We start from the raw sequence: 16,857 nt of genomic DNA on the forward strand, positions 1-16,857 counted from the left end.
AAGGTTGGCACGGCAAGATGTCCAGACTAGTGCAACAGTAACTTTCGTTTTTTGCGTCCTGCTGCTCCCATCGTCAGCCAGGTAATCATTTTTTTTACTAAAGCAGTATATGAAATCAGATGTAATACCTACCACCATTTAGTTGTTTTGTGTTATTTAAGATATTTATAAAATATTTGGTCATGCCAGATGTAATTATTCCACTCATTTTTTAAACAATGCAATTACCCGTTTCAGCCACCAGGGGGCAGTGCTCCTCCTGCCGCAAACTCTGCGTATGCGGTCAGACCATCTGCTAGGGGGCCGAGACTGAGAGCTACATGGATAAATATGCACCAAACAAGCCACTTTGAAATTTTGCTCTTTTCATGAATAAAAACGCTGGGTGACCAATATAATTTTTTTTTTTTTTTTTAATATCCACATCAATCCATTATTTTATTTCAAATAGACAATTGTAAATGTCCAATATACAACACAACAAATACATTTCAAACATGCATTAAGGTCCAAGGTATCAGCCCTTAGAATAAAAGAAAATTGTTTAAGAATACAAAAATAAATATTTGAATTTTATATATAGCATTCAGAAATAATGGTCCAATATTCTCATTCTGTTCTAACTTCCACCTGTACTTCATATGGTTTCACTGGTCTGTACCTTGAGATATAAAATGATTATGGAAAAAGATTAAGTGCAACCATTAAGATAATGGAATGAGTTAGAAAACAGGATTCAACATGTGCTTTGAAATACTGGTATGTTACTTATTACAAATTAATGAAAATATGTCTGCAACAGTCAAAAACAAGTTTAGACCTGAATATGTGATGCCATAAAAATACAGATCAGCTGATCAAGAACTGCAGAAATGTACAAATTCCTATACAGCTGGACACTTTCAGCTATGAATCTGCACTTTCATTATGTAAAAGTGCATCCAAACATGGAATTAGGCTATAAACGGTTTGTTTCCAAGTCATTGTAGAGAGGGGTTTATACTCCCATCCAAAAATCACTATAGCATGGAAGTTTATTCTCGACCGTGGGAACAGCATATTTAACAAAAAATACTCTCAACTCGAAGTTTTTACTGAATCACTTCTAAAATAGCTCAGAAAAGGTAGTAAGTGAACATTTTAGTTAATACTGTTGTGTGTCTCTCTCTCTCTCTCTCTCTCTCTCTCTCTCTCTCTCACACACACAATTCTTCATGCACACAAATGCAGGTTGAACGGCTTAACATCTTAAAACAAATCATTAACATACTGTACAGCCACACAAAGACTCTAGACAAACTATAGTTTGCCAACACAGTTGCACTGCTTAGGCCATGAAAAAATAACTACTTGGGTAACACACAATGACAATGGTTTTACAGTACATGGCTTACGTCCTCAAGAGTCAACTTTGCCGTAAGTTCCCTCTGGTGGTCGGTAGCACTTGGGAAAGGCCATCAGCTGCAACATGTTGAAGGCATATTTCCTGCATTTAATATTCTTTTGAACGTTCTCAATCCGACATCCTTCTCTGGTGATTAAATAAACAGGGTGAAGAAGGAATGAGGAGAAAAAGAAAGAAAAACAAAAAAGTAAACATGAATGAGTTTTTAAATTAGGTTTGTGATGATAAACACAAAATACAATTTAATTTGCTCTCTAAACCATCAGCCATAAATTACTGTATATAATCACATCTGTGCGGAGATCACCTGAGACAGCCATTGTTGCCGCTCACAATTTTACAACTTTTGTTTGGTATGGGTTCAAGTGTCCATCTAGTACATTTCATTTGTACAGAGAGTCTGCCCTCTCTCCATTGACAAGTGTTAACTTCCTTGAAGGCGGGTACTCTGTTGAAGTTTAAAACTATTGGATCTGCCCAGAGTCTCTCTGGATCTGCCAAAACCAATCACTAACGTTTGGTCGTGAGGTCGGCTTAGCATCGCTAGCGTTCGCCTTAGCCAACTCCTTCACCACTAACGGAGCGAGCTGGAAAATTAAACTTTTCCCGAACCCTGTGAGGATGAGGGCCGCAACATCATGGCCACCAACAAAACTCAGCAAAGATTGTTCTTGCTCAGGCTTTAACTTCTGGATATTCGGCAGCGTTGCCACAACGGACCGAATGGCTTCGCTCGCATCTTTCTCCGCCGCCATTACGGAACACCAACTCAAACTAGCGCATTACCTCAATGTCATGGTTCTCAGCCACTCCCTCTGTTCGCTGATTGGACCGGTAAAGATTTGACTGGAGAAAACCCGTGAATATACCGCAAACCCAGACGGAGTACTGAAGGAAAATGAAAATTGAGCGGAAGTACGTAAGAGGGCGGAGCCAGGCTAGGCAAACCCAGTCTGCTGCTGAAGACCAGGGGATATGAGAGGAAAATCCAGAGAAGCTACTGAATGGGCCTTGTGGTGAGATTGTTTTCTCAAATGTTTGGTAGAGGCAGAACAGGGTTAGAAAGTCAACTTAGCGTCAGGACCAGCTGAGTGATGGGACTCTTTTTTTTCTTTTGCTTAGCTCTTGGCATTACATGGTTTTCTGGGGATATAAGGTCGCTCACTGTTTTTAAGATGAAGCCAATATTTGCTTGCTCTTTTTTGAATGTTAATTAATAATGGAAATTGTCCTAATTCAGCTCTGCAGGCGTTGCTCGTGGTTTTTCTGTGCACCTGCAAGATGCGTTTGCAGAACTCTAAATGTATAATTTCCAATTGGGCTACATTCTGGTAAGAAAGAGGACCCCACTAACTACCATAGAGGAGAATTGGTTATATGACAGATTCAAATAATTTGAGACAGATTTGAATTTGAATGTAAAATTGTCTTTTTACTGCATCAAGTGAAAGTGTGCTTTCTCTCTCCGTTCATTTATTGTTGAGTTAAAACTTCCAGTGGAACTAATAAGTACAGTTGTTTAATGTATGTGTTCCCTAATATCAAGATATACATATTTCCCTGAGATCTGGACCTGCAACATCTCCACATCTTTATATTTTGGTCGCATTTCCTCTCATGTACTCTCCCCTCCCCTCCCTGCAGCTGTCCCTTAGACGTTGCTAGGCTACCAGCTTGACCTCAACTAACAATCACACAAATATCAAAAACATTTGAAATGAAACTTGTAGTTGAGCTAATTATATACCTTTTTTGGTTATTGTTGTTGTTGTTGGCAGTTACACAAATTATCCTAAGCCATTTACTCTTTAGCTAAACTTCATTGTTGCTATCTTTACTTACAGTTTAAAACAGGCATATGTATTTAGAACTGCAAAAAAACACGTGCGTCATTAGTGTCTCTGTTAAACCTTCCAACCAATCAGAATCCAGAATTGTCAGGGCTATGCTGTATTAAATATTCTACAGTCTTTGTGTGATTAATTTGTTTTCAGCACCAGTCAATGCCAGGGGTAAAGACTGACTTTTTCCTCTAAGTCTATTTTTTACTAAGAATATGTTCTTCCTTCACCGGGACTCTTCAATTGTCCAAAGAAACTGTTGTATTTTAACATGTTCCAGTGAAGCGCTTTCCTGTTTAATGATTTTTTTAATGCTTTGGATGATTATGTGGATCATTATGTTCATTTCATATCATTTAGATTTAAAAATAGTAGTTACATGAATCAAAAAAAACTACCTTTCAGCCAAGACTCGGCTCATTTCATCAGGTTTTAGTACCTTAAAGTGCTGTGACACTGTATTAACTCGTGTCTGCTAATGCTTCAGACATATATCAAAGATTATATTTCTGTTTGAAAGCATAATGTGGTGTTGGGCAAGAGCTAGACGGTTATCTTTCCAGAAACATAAACGAGTGACGAGTGTTGCCTTTCAGGATTTAGACAAGTGTAATTGATGTGCCCCTGAAAAAGGAAGTGAACCTCTGTCTGTTATTGTAAAGCTGCCTCTAGGTGCAAAGGTTAGCATTTTATTGTAAGCTGTTTGTATGTTTTATGACAGTTTTGTTTTGATTATAGTAATAACATGCATGCTTAATTTAAAGATTTTCATCCCTATTAGATAAAGTGTGGGAAATCCAGCCAAAACAATGAAAAACCACTGTCATAATACTTAAAAATTAAAAAACTACATGCAATCCAATACAACACCTTCACCACAACTATGACCTACAAACACCTCAGCTCATCTGTGACATGTTCTCAACATATAATTAAAACTACAAGCTTCACAGATGTGGTTACTGTTTTTATTGGATTAAAACACCATGTTAAAGCATTAAAACAGCCTGTAAAAAAACAGCGTTAAGTGAGACCATCTGAATTCTGGGATACCATTAAGAGCCATATATATCATTAAAGTTTGATATACTGCAATGTTTTTGCCATTAAGGAACTCGATCAATACATAACAGGCCTTCTGTGTGCTTCCAACTTTTCCTTTAAGGGTCACTTCACTCAAATCATGAATCAAGGTTTCTTGTCTACTGTATAGTAGCCTGTTCATAAATTGGTACAAGTGGGACATTGTTTCTGGAGAAAAATGCTGCTATTAACTTAAACGTCATTTCTTTATGCTTGTAGAGCCACAAACCAAATGTCATTCACCCATAATACATTGTAGGAGAGGGAAGTGGAAGTCTCAGTGGTGGAGATCAGGGGCGGACTGGGACCAAAATTCAGCCCTGGCACTGTAGTCACACCAGCCCACATTACCATGCAGCCCCACCCACAGACCCACACCTTATGTAACAGATTTTTAAACATTTAATGTAAGTAACTGGCAATGCTTACTACTTTTTAAAGAGCACACGTTTATAACAAATGTACACATACTGTCTGTCTGTTTATGCCGTTTGTATGCTGTCATTCTCTACAGTATGTTGTTCTTTGTTGTCACTGTCTGTTCGATTGTCCGTGTTTCTCTCTGTTGATACTGTACATAATGTCTGTCTGGCTCTCCATCTTTTCATCTGTTTTAACTCTCTAACTCTGCAATTTTAATGTTTTTATGGCTGTCTGTGATTATACTTCAGGGTTTTTCCTTGCTCAGAATTGACCTTTGGGGGAACACATAAAGCAGGGGGGGTCAGGTCTCCCCCAGGAAATTTTGAGGGTAAAAGACTTCAATTCCTGCATTCTGATAAATTTTTGGGCACCAATTTATGGTAAAAACGTCTATATTTATGGCAAGGAAATCACAAAATTCTGGTGGCAGGTAACAATTTAAAATACAAAATATAATGGAATATTATTATATTCAGTAGTCCAGTAAGAGGGCTTTCACATCTGGGACATGGGCCAGACAACACTTGACCCCAAAGTCCAGTTGTTTAATTAGCAAGAACAGGGCTTTATGTAAATAAAATGTAGGATTGACTTACATAGGCTACTGCTTTTACTGCTAAATTGTACAATAACACAATCATGTTATGGATACAAAACGTTGTGAAGTGTAATGTTTTCTATATTCTATTGATCAAAACTGATCAGTGATGTTGAGACTACAGTGTAATGGACCACCACAGAGAGTCAATATAAATTGTATGTATATTGATATGCAGTTAGTGTAAACCTAACGTTTGTTCTTGTCAGATATTAAGGACTTACCTAAAGTTTGTCGGATAAAATATTCCTGACAAAACAAGAAAGAGGAAACTTAATTGACAGTTATTTTACCTAATACCATCTGATTTAAATACATTTTTCCCAATCCTCCACTGCTGTTTGGTGATTAACACCCAACAGCTTGAGGTAGATATTAAACCACTTGATGATAATAACCCTTATACGTAAAAGTAAGTCAAATCACTAAAAAAACTACTCATAAAAGAATAACCAGCAAACACAGAATAAAGGAGTAAGTAGAGATGGCACTGTCAGCAATTTATTGATATTTTGCAAGCAGAAAAACAAGACTTAAAATGAGCCACACAACCAGTAAGTGCGAGCTAACAAGCAGCAGGGCAATGGGGTAAAAGTGTCGTGACGCTGGTTTGTTCTCTGTCACGGCGCCAGCCTCAGGGTCCTCCCACTGCCCAATGTCTCCCTGGGTCAGCCGACTGCAGGGGCGCACATCAGAGTGAAACAGAACGAACAGAGACAGATCAAAACACTGGGGTGTTATTACAGTCTAGATACTGTCTAAGTGGCACTTCTAGCACAGATTGACCACTTAAGAGCCCATACAGGCTGGTACCAGAAGGCCCACTTAGACACAGAGCCATTGGTACAGACTTTGCTTCAAAGAGCCACAGACAAGCAGGCAGCGATGACGGAGCAGAAATGTAAGAAACAGGCTCACGAAAAGCTGCACGTTAAGCCACATAATGAAATTACTTGGTTGGCAGAGGATGCATAGGGGAGTCATGCAGTTTGATGCACATTTTATAGTGAAGGTTTTATGTAGAATGTGTTTTCATTACATCTGATCCAGCTGATAAGCATTCACTTAAGTCTAGAGCGAAAGAATCCTTGTTTACGGTTTCGATTTCCTTTTGGATAGCATTTGACTTCATTCACACTGTGTTTATGCCAGACTTAACTCACTGCCAGCAGCACAGAACACATCATTATCAAAGAATGAAACTGCTTCCTTTTGAGATAATCAGGACCATTGGTTGGGTGCAAAAGGTCCATGTAAGGAAGGATATTTAGCCTATGTGGATAATGTGATGATAATTTGGAAAAGTCAGACAAGCACATATCTGGAGGTTTTAGTTAGCCATAGTCTGGAGTGATAGAAACAGCAGCCAAATACTATCTAGCCAAACACCTGATGGCTAGACTGACAAGAAGACACTGTATGCACTGAATCTGCTTTGTTGTTGCATGTACAAACCACCAAATTTCTGACCCTAGTTGTAGAATATGTTGAGTGATTGAGTTGTGACCAGTTGTTATTTGTATATTTGGTCATGTAATGTCCCATCCTCTTATTCATCTAACACAACTGACAATATTTGTTGTTGGTTTTCTTTCCGGGTTTTCCTTCCACGGGGCCAAAGAAAATAAACAGACTTTCTATTTCACTTTCACTTTGCAACAAGTACAACATAGCCTGACATCTGTCAGGCTATGTTGTACTAACCTAGTACTATGTTGTCTAGGTTAATGTAACATTTCCATAACACAAACGTCTCAAACAATGCCAACTTGACATTAAAAGTGTCATAACAGGTTCATGACAGGTGTCATGTCATGGTTATGCATAACCCTTCAAATAAAGTGTTCACCACAACTGCCATCCGCTGGTCATTACCACAGGCATTTTAGATAAGCACTTCACCAAAAGCCTTAACAAAGTTCTAAATTTAGAACTTATCAGATTCAGACAGATGCAGATGTAGATGTTTACCCTGCTGGCACACACAAACAATAAAGGCAGCAGTGTCCCTGCAGCACTGATAGGAACATGCATGGTTGCCTTTGAATGTGTGAGGTAAGGTGGTGAAGGGAACACATGATAATGTTTTTACTGGCACATCGAACGGTGATAAGATGGAAGGAGAAGGTGCAGACAACATGTCTTTGATGTGTGCGGTGGACCCAGCTTTTGCTCATATAACGTGTTATGGGTGCAGGTTATTACTTCAACCAGACGTTTGTAGTAACATGTCTATTAAAGTATTACAGAATGCAATTGCTAAATCTTTGGCAATATTGGCTAAAGGATCAGTTTACCCAATTGTTATCACTTGCCTCTTGTAGTATCTAGCCATGCTGATAGTTTAGGTTTTACAATTTGAGATTTCGAGATATCCTCACTGAAAACTCTGCAACTGGCTACTCTGGATAATCCATAGAGCTCATTGTCTATCGCTTTTATAGGAACTATTACTTTTATAGAAAGTAGTTCCAATTAAAACCGTTCGGAGTGAGGTCTGTGGATTATCCAAAGAAACCAGCACATTTTCTCTGGAAAGACAAGTTGCTACCCATTGCATTGGGGGTGGTGGCAGAAATCTCAGAGACAGATCCCTGAGATTTTATCCGAGCAAACAAAACAAAACTGCATGGCTCCATACTACTGAAGCAAAGTAGAGAACTATGTCTTTATGCAAAAAGTAGCATGTTTGGGATTTATTGGAACAATAACTTGCACCCATAATAGTTTTATACTATCTTTTATCACGGTCTTACCTCCGCATACAGTCCAGTGCACGGATGAAGACATCCTTGCTGAGCTGGTGTTCGTCACGTAGGAGGGCACACTGCTCTAATGTGACAGACATGGATGTCCGGTCTTTGGCACTTTTACAGCTGGTAAACCTGATGCCATTTAACCTTCGGCAGATCTGGAGGGTAGTGGAGAAAAAAAACACATGCAATGATTACATGCATAATTAATGTGAACTGTTCCTTTTTTGTCAGTAATTGACCCATCTTGTAAGAAAACTGTGCCTGGTTTTACATTTGCTTTTTGACATAAATTGCAAATTTGAGTATCATCCAACCCTGGAGATTTTTGATGGTGCCTTTTTAGCCATGCTAGCAGCATTGACGGTCAATTGATCCACTACTGTGGTCAAAACTGAATTGTCTCAACAGCTATTGGATGGATTGCCACTAAACTTTGTAGAGACATTCATGATCCCCAGAGGATCTAGCACCATCATTAGGTCAACATTTTTATCAGTACAATACTTTGTTTTATGATTACATATGTAAAACTAATGACTTTCCCATCAGCCTTAGCAGAATTTTGTTTAGTGCTAATTAGCAAATGTTAGAATGCTAACACACAAAACTAAGATGATAAACATGACCATTATTTCATCTAACATCAGCACAGAGCTGCTAGCATGGTTGTAAACTCTTAGTCTTGTTTGAACAGAAACAAGACAAGACTGTTCTGTGAATCACAATCACTGTAAGAACATGTATAACAATTCATTGACAGATACTGAATATCAGGTTAAAGGTCAGCGTCTATGCAGTATCGTCTTCCGAAGTCAATCCATCATGCTCAGGCTTTTTGTTTAGCTTCCATTAAAGCCCATGAAATGTAAAAATGTCAAAAACGTCATACTAGACTGCATCTAAGTGTTTACAGATCACAGTTACCCTGGTTATGCAAGAGAGGATGTTTATTTATACGGTTCATGGAATACTGTCTTCCTTGACAAGGACAAAAAGTTAAAATAAAAACAGTGCTCACTGTTCCAGCAATCCACAGTATCTCCACGTTCTTTCTCTTCTTTGTAACTACATTCTGGCCCAGGGTTTCAAGTAATTCCTTTATGTCAGTTGGTGTCTGAAAACATGGTAGAACTGTTGATAAAAAGCACAAAGCACATTGCCAGTGAGGGGTTCTGTTTCATACTTTGTTCTGGTGAAGATAAAAGTTTGAGAACAGGCTGCTACTCAGGGCTGAATGCAGGTTCTAATGGCGTAATATGTGTTAGCAGACAAAAAGAAAACAATTTACTTAAGGTGCTATAGGTAGGATTGTGAAGATCCAGGACTTAGCCAAAGAATTTGAACATCAACAACTTCTCAGTCCCTCCCCCCCCTTCTGCTAAAGCCCAAACGGTCTCTAAGCCCCTCCCCCCACAAGGGAGAATGAATGCGTGTGCATGAGCAGTGATTGACACGCAGTTAGACACCCCCCCTGGCCCTGATTGGTGCATCTGAACAGGGAGCGGTGGATTTTTGTAAATCGCACTACAGACTGGAGGTGGTGCCAGAGGAGCCAGATTTTTTTTTAAATTACCTGCTTCATGTAGTTCTACTCGAACATAGGGTCAGTTTCAGCAAATATGACAGAAAGTTAGTTTAATAAGTCTTACCTACTGCACCTTTAACACACTTTGTTATAGATGATTACATTCAAAGATTCGCTTTATAACTGATAAAGTGACATTGTATAAATTGTCCTGATGTGGTAAACTCCATTAGATACCCAATGCATATTGAAACAGTTTTAAACAGTTATTTGTCAATACAGTTTTTTTTCCCGAACATCTTTGTTACTGCAAGAGTCGCTTTGCTGCAGCAGTGGGGCCTGGAACACAAGTCCTATAGTATTTTTCAAAGATTGACAAAGATAGAGTATTAGTCCGTGGTGAAAAAAGAAACATTTGTGCACTTACATTCTAGTGGCACCTGTTCACTTAATGATTTGCAATAGGCTTCTAACATCTCAAAGTTCCTCTGGTTTATTCTTTCTTGTAGAGAGATATCTCCAAACCTGAGAGAATGACAGAGAGAATGAGGGCTATGGTGGAGCATCACCAAGACGTTTAACAAATAATAGTTTATCATTCGAAATTACAATATTGCCAAGCGAATGCTAAATGCAGCTAAAATAAGGAGATAAACCATGAAAATAGTTGCTTTGTTTTTTGTTAAAACATTTTCAACCAATTAACATAAGTAAATACAACATAGTTACATGTTAAGCAGTTCTTTGTCTATGAGGAAAAGTGAGTATGCCATTAGAGTTTTGAATGCTTCAAGCACAGAAGGATTATTTTAATTTAAATTTTTGGATACAGATGCACTTTGCAAGAATGAATCATAAAGAAGACGCTGTGCACAACTACAGTTCTTACGTGATATTGATTAGTTTTAGACCACACTGGCCTTAGTTAACATGTTGCTTGTGTTAAGTGCAACAGATTGGAGTGAACAAGGACTGTCTGCAGTACCTCTCTGCTATTGTTTGCTGTTCATTGATGCCCACGTTAAACAGCACCGGGAATACTCGTAGAGGCTTGCCCTCCTTGATCTCCTCTGGCAAGGTCTGGAAAACCAGTCGTGGTAATGGCACTTCTACTGTGAAGTGGTCTCTGAATGCAGGAAGAAGAAAAACAAATGGGAGGTAAAAGAGACAACAGAAACATGATTAATCAGAAATTCCAATAGGTTCTGCAATGCTGTAGAATTTGACACGTAAAGACAGGTCTGAGCAAGCTATACCAAGAGAGACTGTTTGTGTTTATGCATGAGAGAAGAGAGAAAGTAAGTATGTGAAAGATATTGCTTTACAGATTGACATGGAGGGGGTGGGGCAAGAGGAGTGTATCATCTTATCACACTTGGCATAATGCACACAGTAACCGGCTCACATAACTGACTTGACCTTATCGTGGCAAATGTCGTACAAGTAAACTACAATATGTATTTACTGCAGAAGGGGGAGGGTATTCAAACTGCCAAGATTCAAAAGTCTGAACCATGTCCTCTTTACCGGCTGTATGGCACAGTTGTGCTGCTTGACATATTATCAGCATTTCTTTATTTTACAGGTCACTTGGGGTTTTGTTTGGCATAAACAGCTCATACTACAACCCCCCTGAGCACCAAGCTTTGCTATAATTGTAGCTACACAAACAAACCCACTCGCTGGAATTTGCCCCCAAAGTGCCATATAAGTCACATATACCTTTAATAATTATGATTAGAGAGTGGATAATAAATACTCTGTAACAAGACAATATGTTAATTCATGCCTTGTGGTCTGGAGTTTGATTCACAGGCTGCACGCGGAAAAAAGTGGCACAAAAACAAAGCAGACTTTTGATTCTAGTAGATTAGTCAATATCAATATTCCCTCCAGTAATATTACAGTAACTAATCAAAACTGTTCAATACCCATTTTATCTTTTATCTCAGAACATTGAATATTGCTTTATTCCCTATATAAAAAAACTATATATATAGTTAACATACTCATATGTCTCTATAAGGTCATATGAAATTCACCACAACACCAGTGTATTCTCATAGTGAATAGTCAATATTTGGTCTGGAACCTCTTGTTGTGAAAACACCGGCTCTGGAAATAATAAAGGAGGTTTCTGTCTGGGTGAAAGTCCAAACATGGAAGATGAGGTTTCAAAGGTCAGCACAATTGTTATTAATATAATATAATAATTAGTTAATAATATTACTAATGTTAGACTGAAACCTTTGTACAGGGTTAAATATACAGTAAGAAATTATGCAGAGAATGTTTTACTCTGACATGCTCCTTGATGCGAGTGTTTTGGAAAGAACCATGGAATTTTGGTTTAAATTTAAGTAAAAGTAACCACTCATTAAAAGAAAAAACTGAGAAAAAGCCAAAACACTTGCACACTGTTGATCATTTTAATCACTTCATTAAGAGCGTTTCAGTCCTCAGACCTTGGTCAGGTAAAATGAATATGTTCATTTGCAGGATTTTGTAGTTTTTCACAGTAAGAAAAAAAATTACACAGTTGTAGCATAGTTGGGTAATGTTTACAAACTACACACCCTATAATTAGTACCTAATTGCTTTCTTTTTCCCTAAACCTTTCAAAGAAATTGCAGTTACATGTCGAGCCTTTTAAAGAAATTATAATGAAACTGGAAGGGCAACAATGTTAAGGAAGTGTGAATTTTTCTGATTATTCCGACATCACGTGAATGCACATTCAACGCCCCATTTTGCAATGTTATTGAAAGTGAGAAAAAAATGTGTGTGTATCTGCCGCGTGATCCTAAAATGTAATGGGTTCTTCCTTATCCCATGCCACACCCTTCCACCAAGTTTAATGAAAATCGGGTCAGTAGTTTTTTCTAATGAAGAGACAAATTAAACATGTTATATTCAAACAAAGAAAAGCAAACAGAGAAGGAGATGATGTCTCACCGCCGGCCACACACTAAAGGCTGGAGGTCACTAAGGTCATCTGTCTTGGCTTCTGTAATCTGGAACGTGACTCTCTGCAGGTCTGAGATTCCAACCTCCATGTCCTCCAGCATCCCGATCTCCTCACCTTAAACAGTTCGACAAAACAAGATTAGCAGTGATTTAATACTTGCTCGTCAAACGTCTTTTTAGTTACTCAAAATGAGTTTTTTGAGTAACTAAAAAGGCTTACATTTTCCGAGTTAAATCCGGATAAAGAATATAATTCAGAAACTGCCCACATATGATACTGAAGATGCATTGCTTTTATCATATAAATGGGTTAAGGAATAAGCGGTCTTTCAGCTTTTATTTTTGCTGACCAATACATTTTACTTCCTTGAGAGGTGAATCATGAGCTTTGTCAAACTAGCATGAAGGAGCTGCGTGGTACTCATATTTTACAAGGAACTCCCTTAAATTCAATCTCTAGTCTCTGTACTGATCTGAATCTATCCATAATAAACCAATGACTCATTTGCTACATGTTGTGATTTGTTATGGCCTAACATTCACTCATTAAGTTACTCAAATAAAAGCAAAGCAAAACAGCTGTGTTCAGTGGAGGCTTTGAGGTTGTTAAAAAATGACTCACTGTAGGTGCTGAGCAGACTCTCAAACTGGGCCACCAGGCCAACTAGGTGGAGCTGCCTCAGGAAGCCTTGGTCCTGCATTCCTGCATATAGCCTCATGACAAAACCACAGGCTAATGCTGCTAGCTGCAAAACAAACAAACAAACACACACACACACACACACACACACACACACACACACACACACACACACACACACACGTAATTCTCTAATGATGAAGATTTTTGTCAACAGCTTGTTGAAGCAAGCAGTGAGCAAATTAATTTATGAGCTTTAAAAAAATGTAACGCTTCAAGACTTGAGTTTGAGTGTATGTGGACATTTTTTATTTTTTGGGGGCTTTTTTTCCCTTTATTTCAGAGTGACAGTGAATAGACAGGAAAGGTGGGAGAGAGATGGGGGATGACACACAGCAAAGGGCCGCAGGTCGGATTCGAACCAAGACCGCTGCAAAGGCCTCAGCCTACATGGGGCGCACGCTCTTCCTGGGTGAGCTAGAGGTCGCCCCGTATGTGGACATTTAATGATTTGTTAAAAAAGGTTTTAATGTTGTTTGGACAAGCTAGGCACAAGTTTAGCATGGCAATGAGTGTGTTGCATTTTGGATCACAAAGGACAAACAATTAGATTACTTTACAGTTCAATTGACTGAAATTAAAGTATTTCTTTAAAATTTGAATTTACGAAGTGAAGGATTGTTAGTTTTGTGAACAGAGGGCATATACAATTAAACATTTACTAGGGTCAGATAAACTAACTAAATTTACTAAGGACTTTTATAGAGTTGTTAATTATCTCAGTGTGGCTACCTACTGCTTGACTGAAGACCACATCTCGCCTCTGTTGTAGGAGGAAGCCCTGTGGAATGCTGCAGGCTGCCTCCTGCAGGAGCACAAAAGTCATGGCTCTCTTTGCCTTCTCCACCACCTCCATCACACACTCCTTTAACCTGGTCACCAGAGGACGCAGCTGCTCCCTCCAGTCGCCTGCAGAGAAATATGGGATAAAAAGGGGTAGGTGTACACAGAGTTGATGTGGTTGTAGATTAAAACATGTCTTAACGCTTGTATTCTCAGCCAAAAACAACATGCAGCTTATCTGTGAGGTGAAACCGGTTTAGCCGTTCATGTTTCCTTGAAAATGGGGTAACTACCGGTAAGGAAAACATCAAACACATACAAACATTTCAAGCTGTTTAAAGGAAATAATTGGCCAGCTGTTAACTTGAGAAACCCACATACAAAAACATAACATATTAAACTTTGTATGAACATAAAATAAAACATGGCCTCAGGCCTTCAGGCCTTCATGTAAGTGCAGCAGTGCAAAGTGTAAAGGGCTGGTTGAAGTAGAAATATATATCGGTGGGTGTGGTGATAACGAATAACAGCAATAAATACACTCTCAACCAGTCACATCACTTGTGCAAATCAGTGAAGTATGATATTAAACAATGGCTCTACACTCTCCCAGGAAATGATAGTTGTCTGGCTAATGGCACGACAAACACACACCATCACAAATCTGCACTCAAAAGCAGATGGTGTGGGGTTTCTTAACAGTTAATTAGTATGCTGACGATATAATTAATTTTAACAAATAGTTTGTTGAAGCCGTTAATGTGATTACATCAACCTGACGCTATTTAAGTCATAATTCTACACTACATTACGTCCTAAACATTCACATCATACCGTAATTGATGTGACACACCAGCATTTGCACCATAATATATTTCAAGAATAAAACAACAAACACCATGTTTGTCAAAAAAAGTTGGAAAGGCAGCAATGATGAACAGAATTAATGAGCCCCAGTAATCTGATGTCTCTCGCATAAACACACCAATCTGATGTGTGTACAGGTGTTTGTGGTGTTTTTAACAGCCTGGTGTTGTTTTTGCATGTAATTTAATCAAGATAAACACAGTGAACAGCTGTGTGTAATGGGACCACGCTGTGGCAGGCACTTCTCAAATCACAGGCTGCAGATTTATCAACATATCTGTCCTGTTGCAATCAGATGGCTGCAGAGAATTTATGAACTGAAGAAGAAGGATTTCATACAGTGTTACACAGCTGTTTACAACAAATACTGTAAGAATCACCCATTTATTTTCACGCAGACTGCTTTAATGATGTTCATGCTTTAACCACATTTATCATAATTTCTTCTTTTTTAAAGATTATTTTTTGGGCATTTTTAGGCCTTTATTCACAGGACAGCTGAAGAAATGAGAGAGAAAGAGGGGGAATGACATGCAGCAAAGGGCCGCAGGTTGGAGTCGAACCCGGGCCCGCTGCGTCGAGGAGTAAACCTCTATATATGGGCGCCCACTCTACCAACTGAGCTATCCGGGCGCCCATTAATTGTAATTTTTTTGATGCTGATTTAAATGCATCTCCTGGTTGGACGGTGTTGAGTTTTTCAAGCATTATTCAGTTATTTCTGCACATTTGCCCAAAGTATTTAGTTTGTTTCCTTTAACAAAGTCACCACATTGCAGTGGAATGACTTTGCACATTGTCTAAAAGTCAATGTCAACCAAAATACAGACAACTTGCTTTCTACTGCCTCATCTGAATGAATCTCCCACCTGTGCCAGGAAAATAGCAAACTGAGGGCTGCTTGCGCTGGTTGTTGCATCATCAAGAAAAAAGGGCTCCTTAAATTTACTGCCCAAATGCCTAAAAGACACCTCACACTGTACAGTAGGTCACTAGGTTATTTTACTCCCTTAATGTGGTGTAATTCCTGTTGGAACAGGATGTTGGAGTGAAACATAATGCAGAGAAAGATTACTCCAAAGTGAAAGTCAATGATAGTGGGTCATTGACAGTATGCCAATTGCTTGGTTGTGGCAGGGCTGGAGAAACGGTTTAGTCATTACTTTTAGCTAACAACTATTAGCTAGCTATTTCAGCTTACCTCAATGCTTGCTAACTAGTTTCCAAACATTCAATTGCAATATGTATTGTTGATGTGTTACAACTGACTCAGGTTGATGGGCAGCTTACTGATCAGGTTGATCTTTAATCATTTACAAACAGTATGATGTTTGTAAATGATTAAAGATCAGCCTCACACCAATTTGTAATCCTATTTGCACATCTTCCTACTGAACACAAAAATATGGATATATCATACAATCAAATCACAAGCAGGTGAGTTATTTGGGTTTGGTTGAGTTATTTAGTTGAGCCTTCTATTTACGCCCTGACAACTGCAGAAGTAGCCCCTAAAGTACAAGTACCCCTGGTTAGGAATCCCAGGTATTCACTATAAACTATATACAAATTGTCATAATACACTGATTTTATATTTATCCAAGTTGTATTTACTTTTGCAGCCGTGAAAAAGCTCCTCTATTTCCTTATATTTTCCTTAATTTTGTCACTCTACATACTCAATTTTTTATGGGGTCTTAGATGCATTTCCTCCTTACAAAACAAGTTTCTGATGATCTCACTAGCCAACAGGGGGCAGTGTTGGGTAAGCAATGTACCAAAACTAGTTTTCCCAACATGCATTCGGTTTAACTTCAACATATTGAAAAGTTCTTAGGGGGAAGTGGGGGCATCAGTGTTGACACGTAGACACACACAAGCACAGTTGGATACCACCAATAATGTATAG

General features: G+C 38.6%; 1 protein-coding gene across 9 annotated transcripts in view; it reads right to left on the reverse strand.

Annotated features, from left to right (window-relative positions):
* Positions 1 to 424: 424 nt before the first annotated feature.
* The window catches only part of inpp4b (inositol polyphosphate-4-phosphatase type II B), a 258,561-nt gene continuing 242,128 nt past the window's right edge, over positions 425 to 16,857 (reverse strand). For 7 of the 9 annotated variants that reach the window (XM_031277067.2, XM_031277070.2, XM_031277071.2 and 4 more), the window contains 8 exons: positions 14,035 to 14,207; positions 13,221 to 13,344; positions 12,587 to 12,713; positions 10,617 to 10,757; positions 10,059 to 10,156; positions 9,125 to 9,237; positions 8,107 to 8,261; positions 5,852 to 6,026 (listed from right to left, as the gene is read on the reverse strand). In XM_031277067.2, coding sequence (XP_031132927.1) covers positions 5,852 to 6,026; positions 8,107 to 8,261; positions 9,125 to 9,237; positions 10,059 to 10,156; positions 10,617 to 10,757; positions 12,587 to 12,713; positions 13,221 to 13,344; positions 14,035 to 14,207 — 1,106 coding nt within the window. Of the gene's footprint in view, positions 1,532 to 5,817; positions 6,027 to 8,106; positions 8,262 to 9,124; positions 9,238 to 10,058; positions 10,157 to 10,616; positions 10,758 to 12,586; positions 12,714 to 13,220; positions 13,345 to 14,034; positions 14,208 to 16,857 lie in introns of those variants that run through there. The other 2 variants (XM_031277069.2, XM_031277068.2) reach the window with 2 other exon arrangements.

This window comes from Sander lucioperca, chromosome 4 (assembly GCF_008315115.2).
Source record: "Sander lucioperca isolate FBNREF2018 chromosome 4, SLUC_FBN_1.2, whole genome shotgun sequence".
Taxonomy (NCBI): domain Eukaryota; kingdom Metazoa; phylum Chordata; class Actinopteri; order Perciformes; family Percidae; genus Sander; species Sander lucioperca.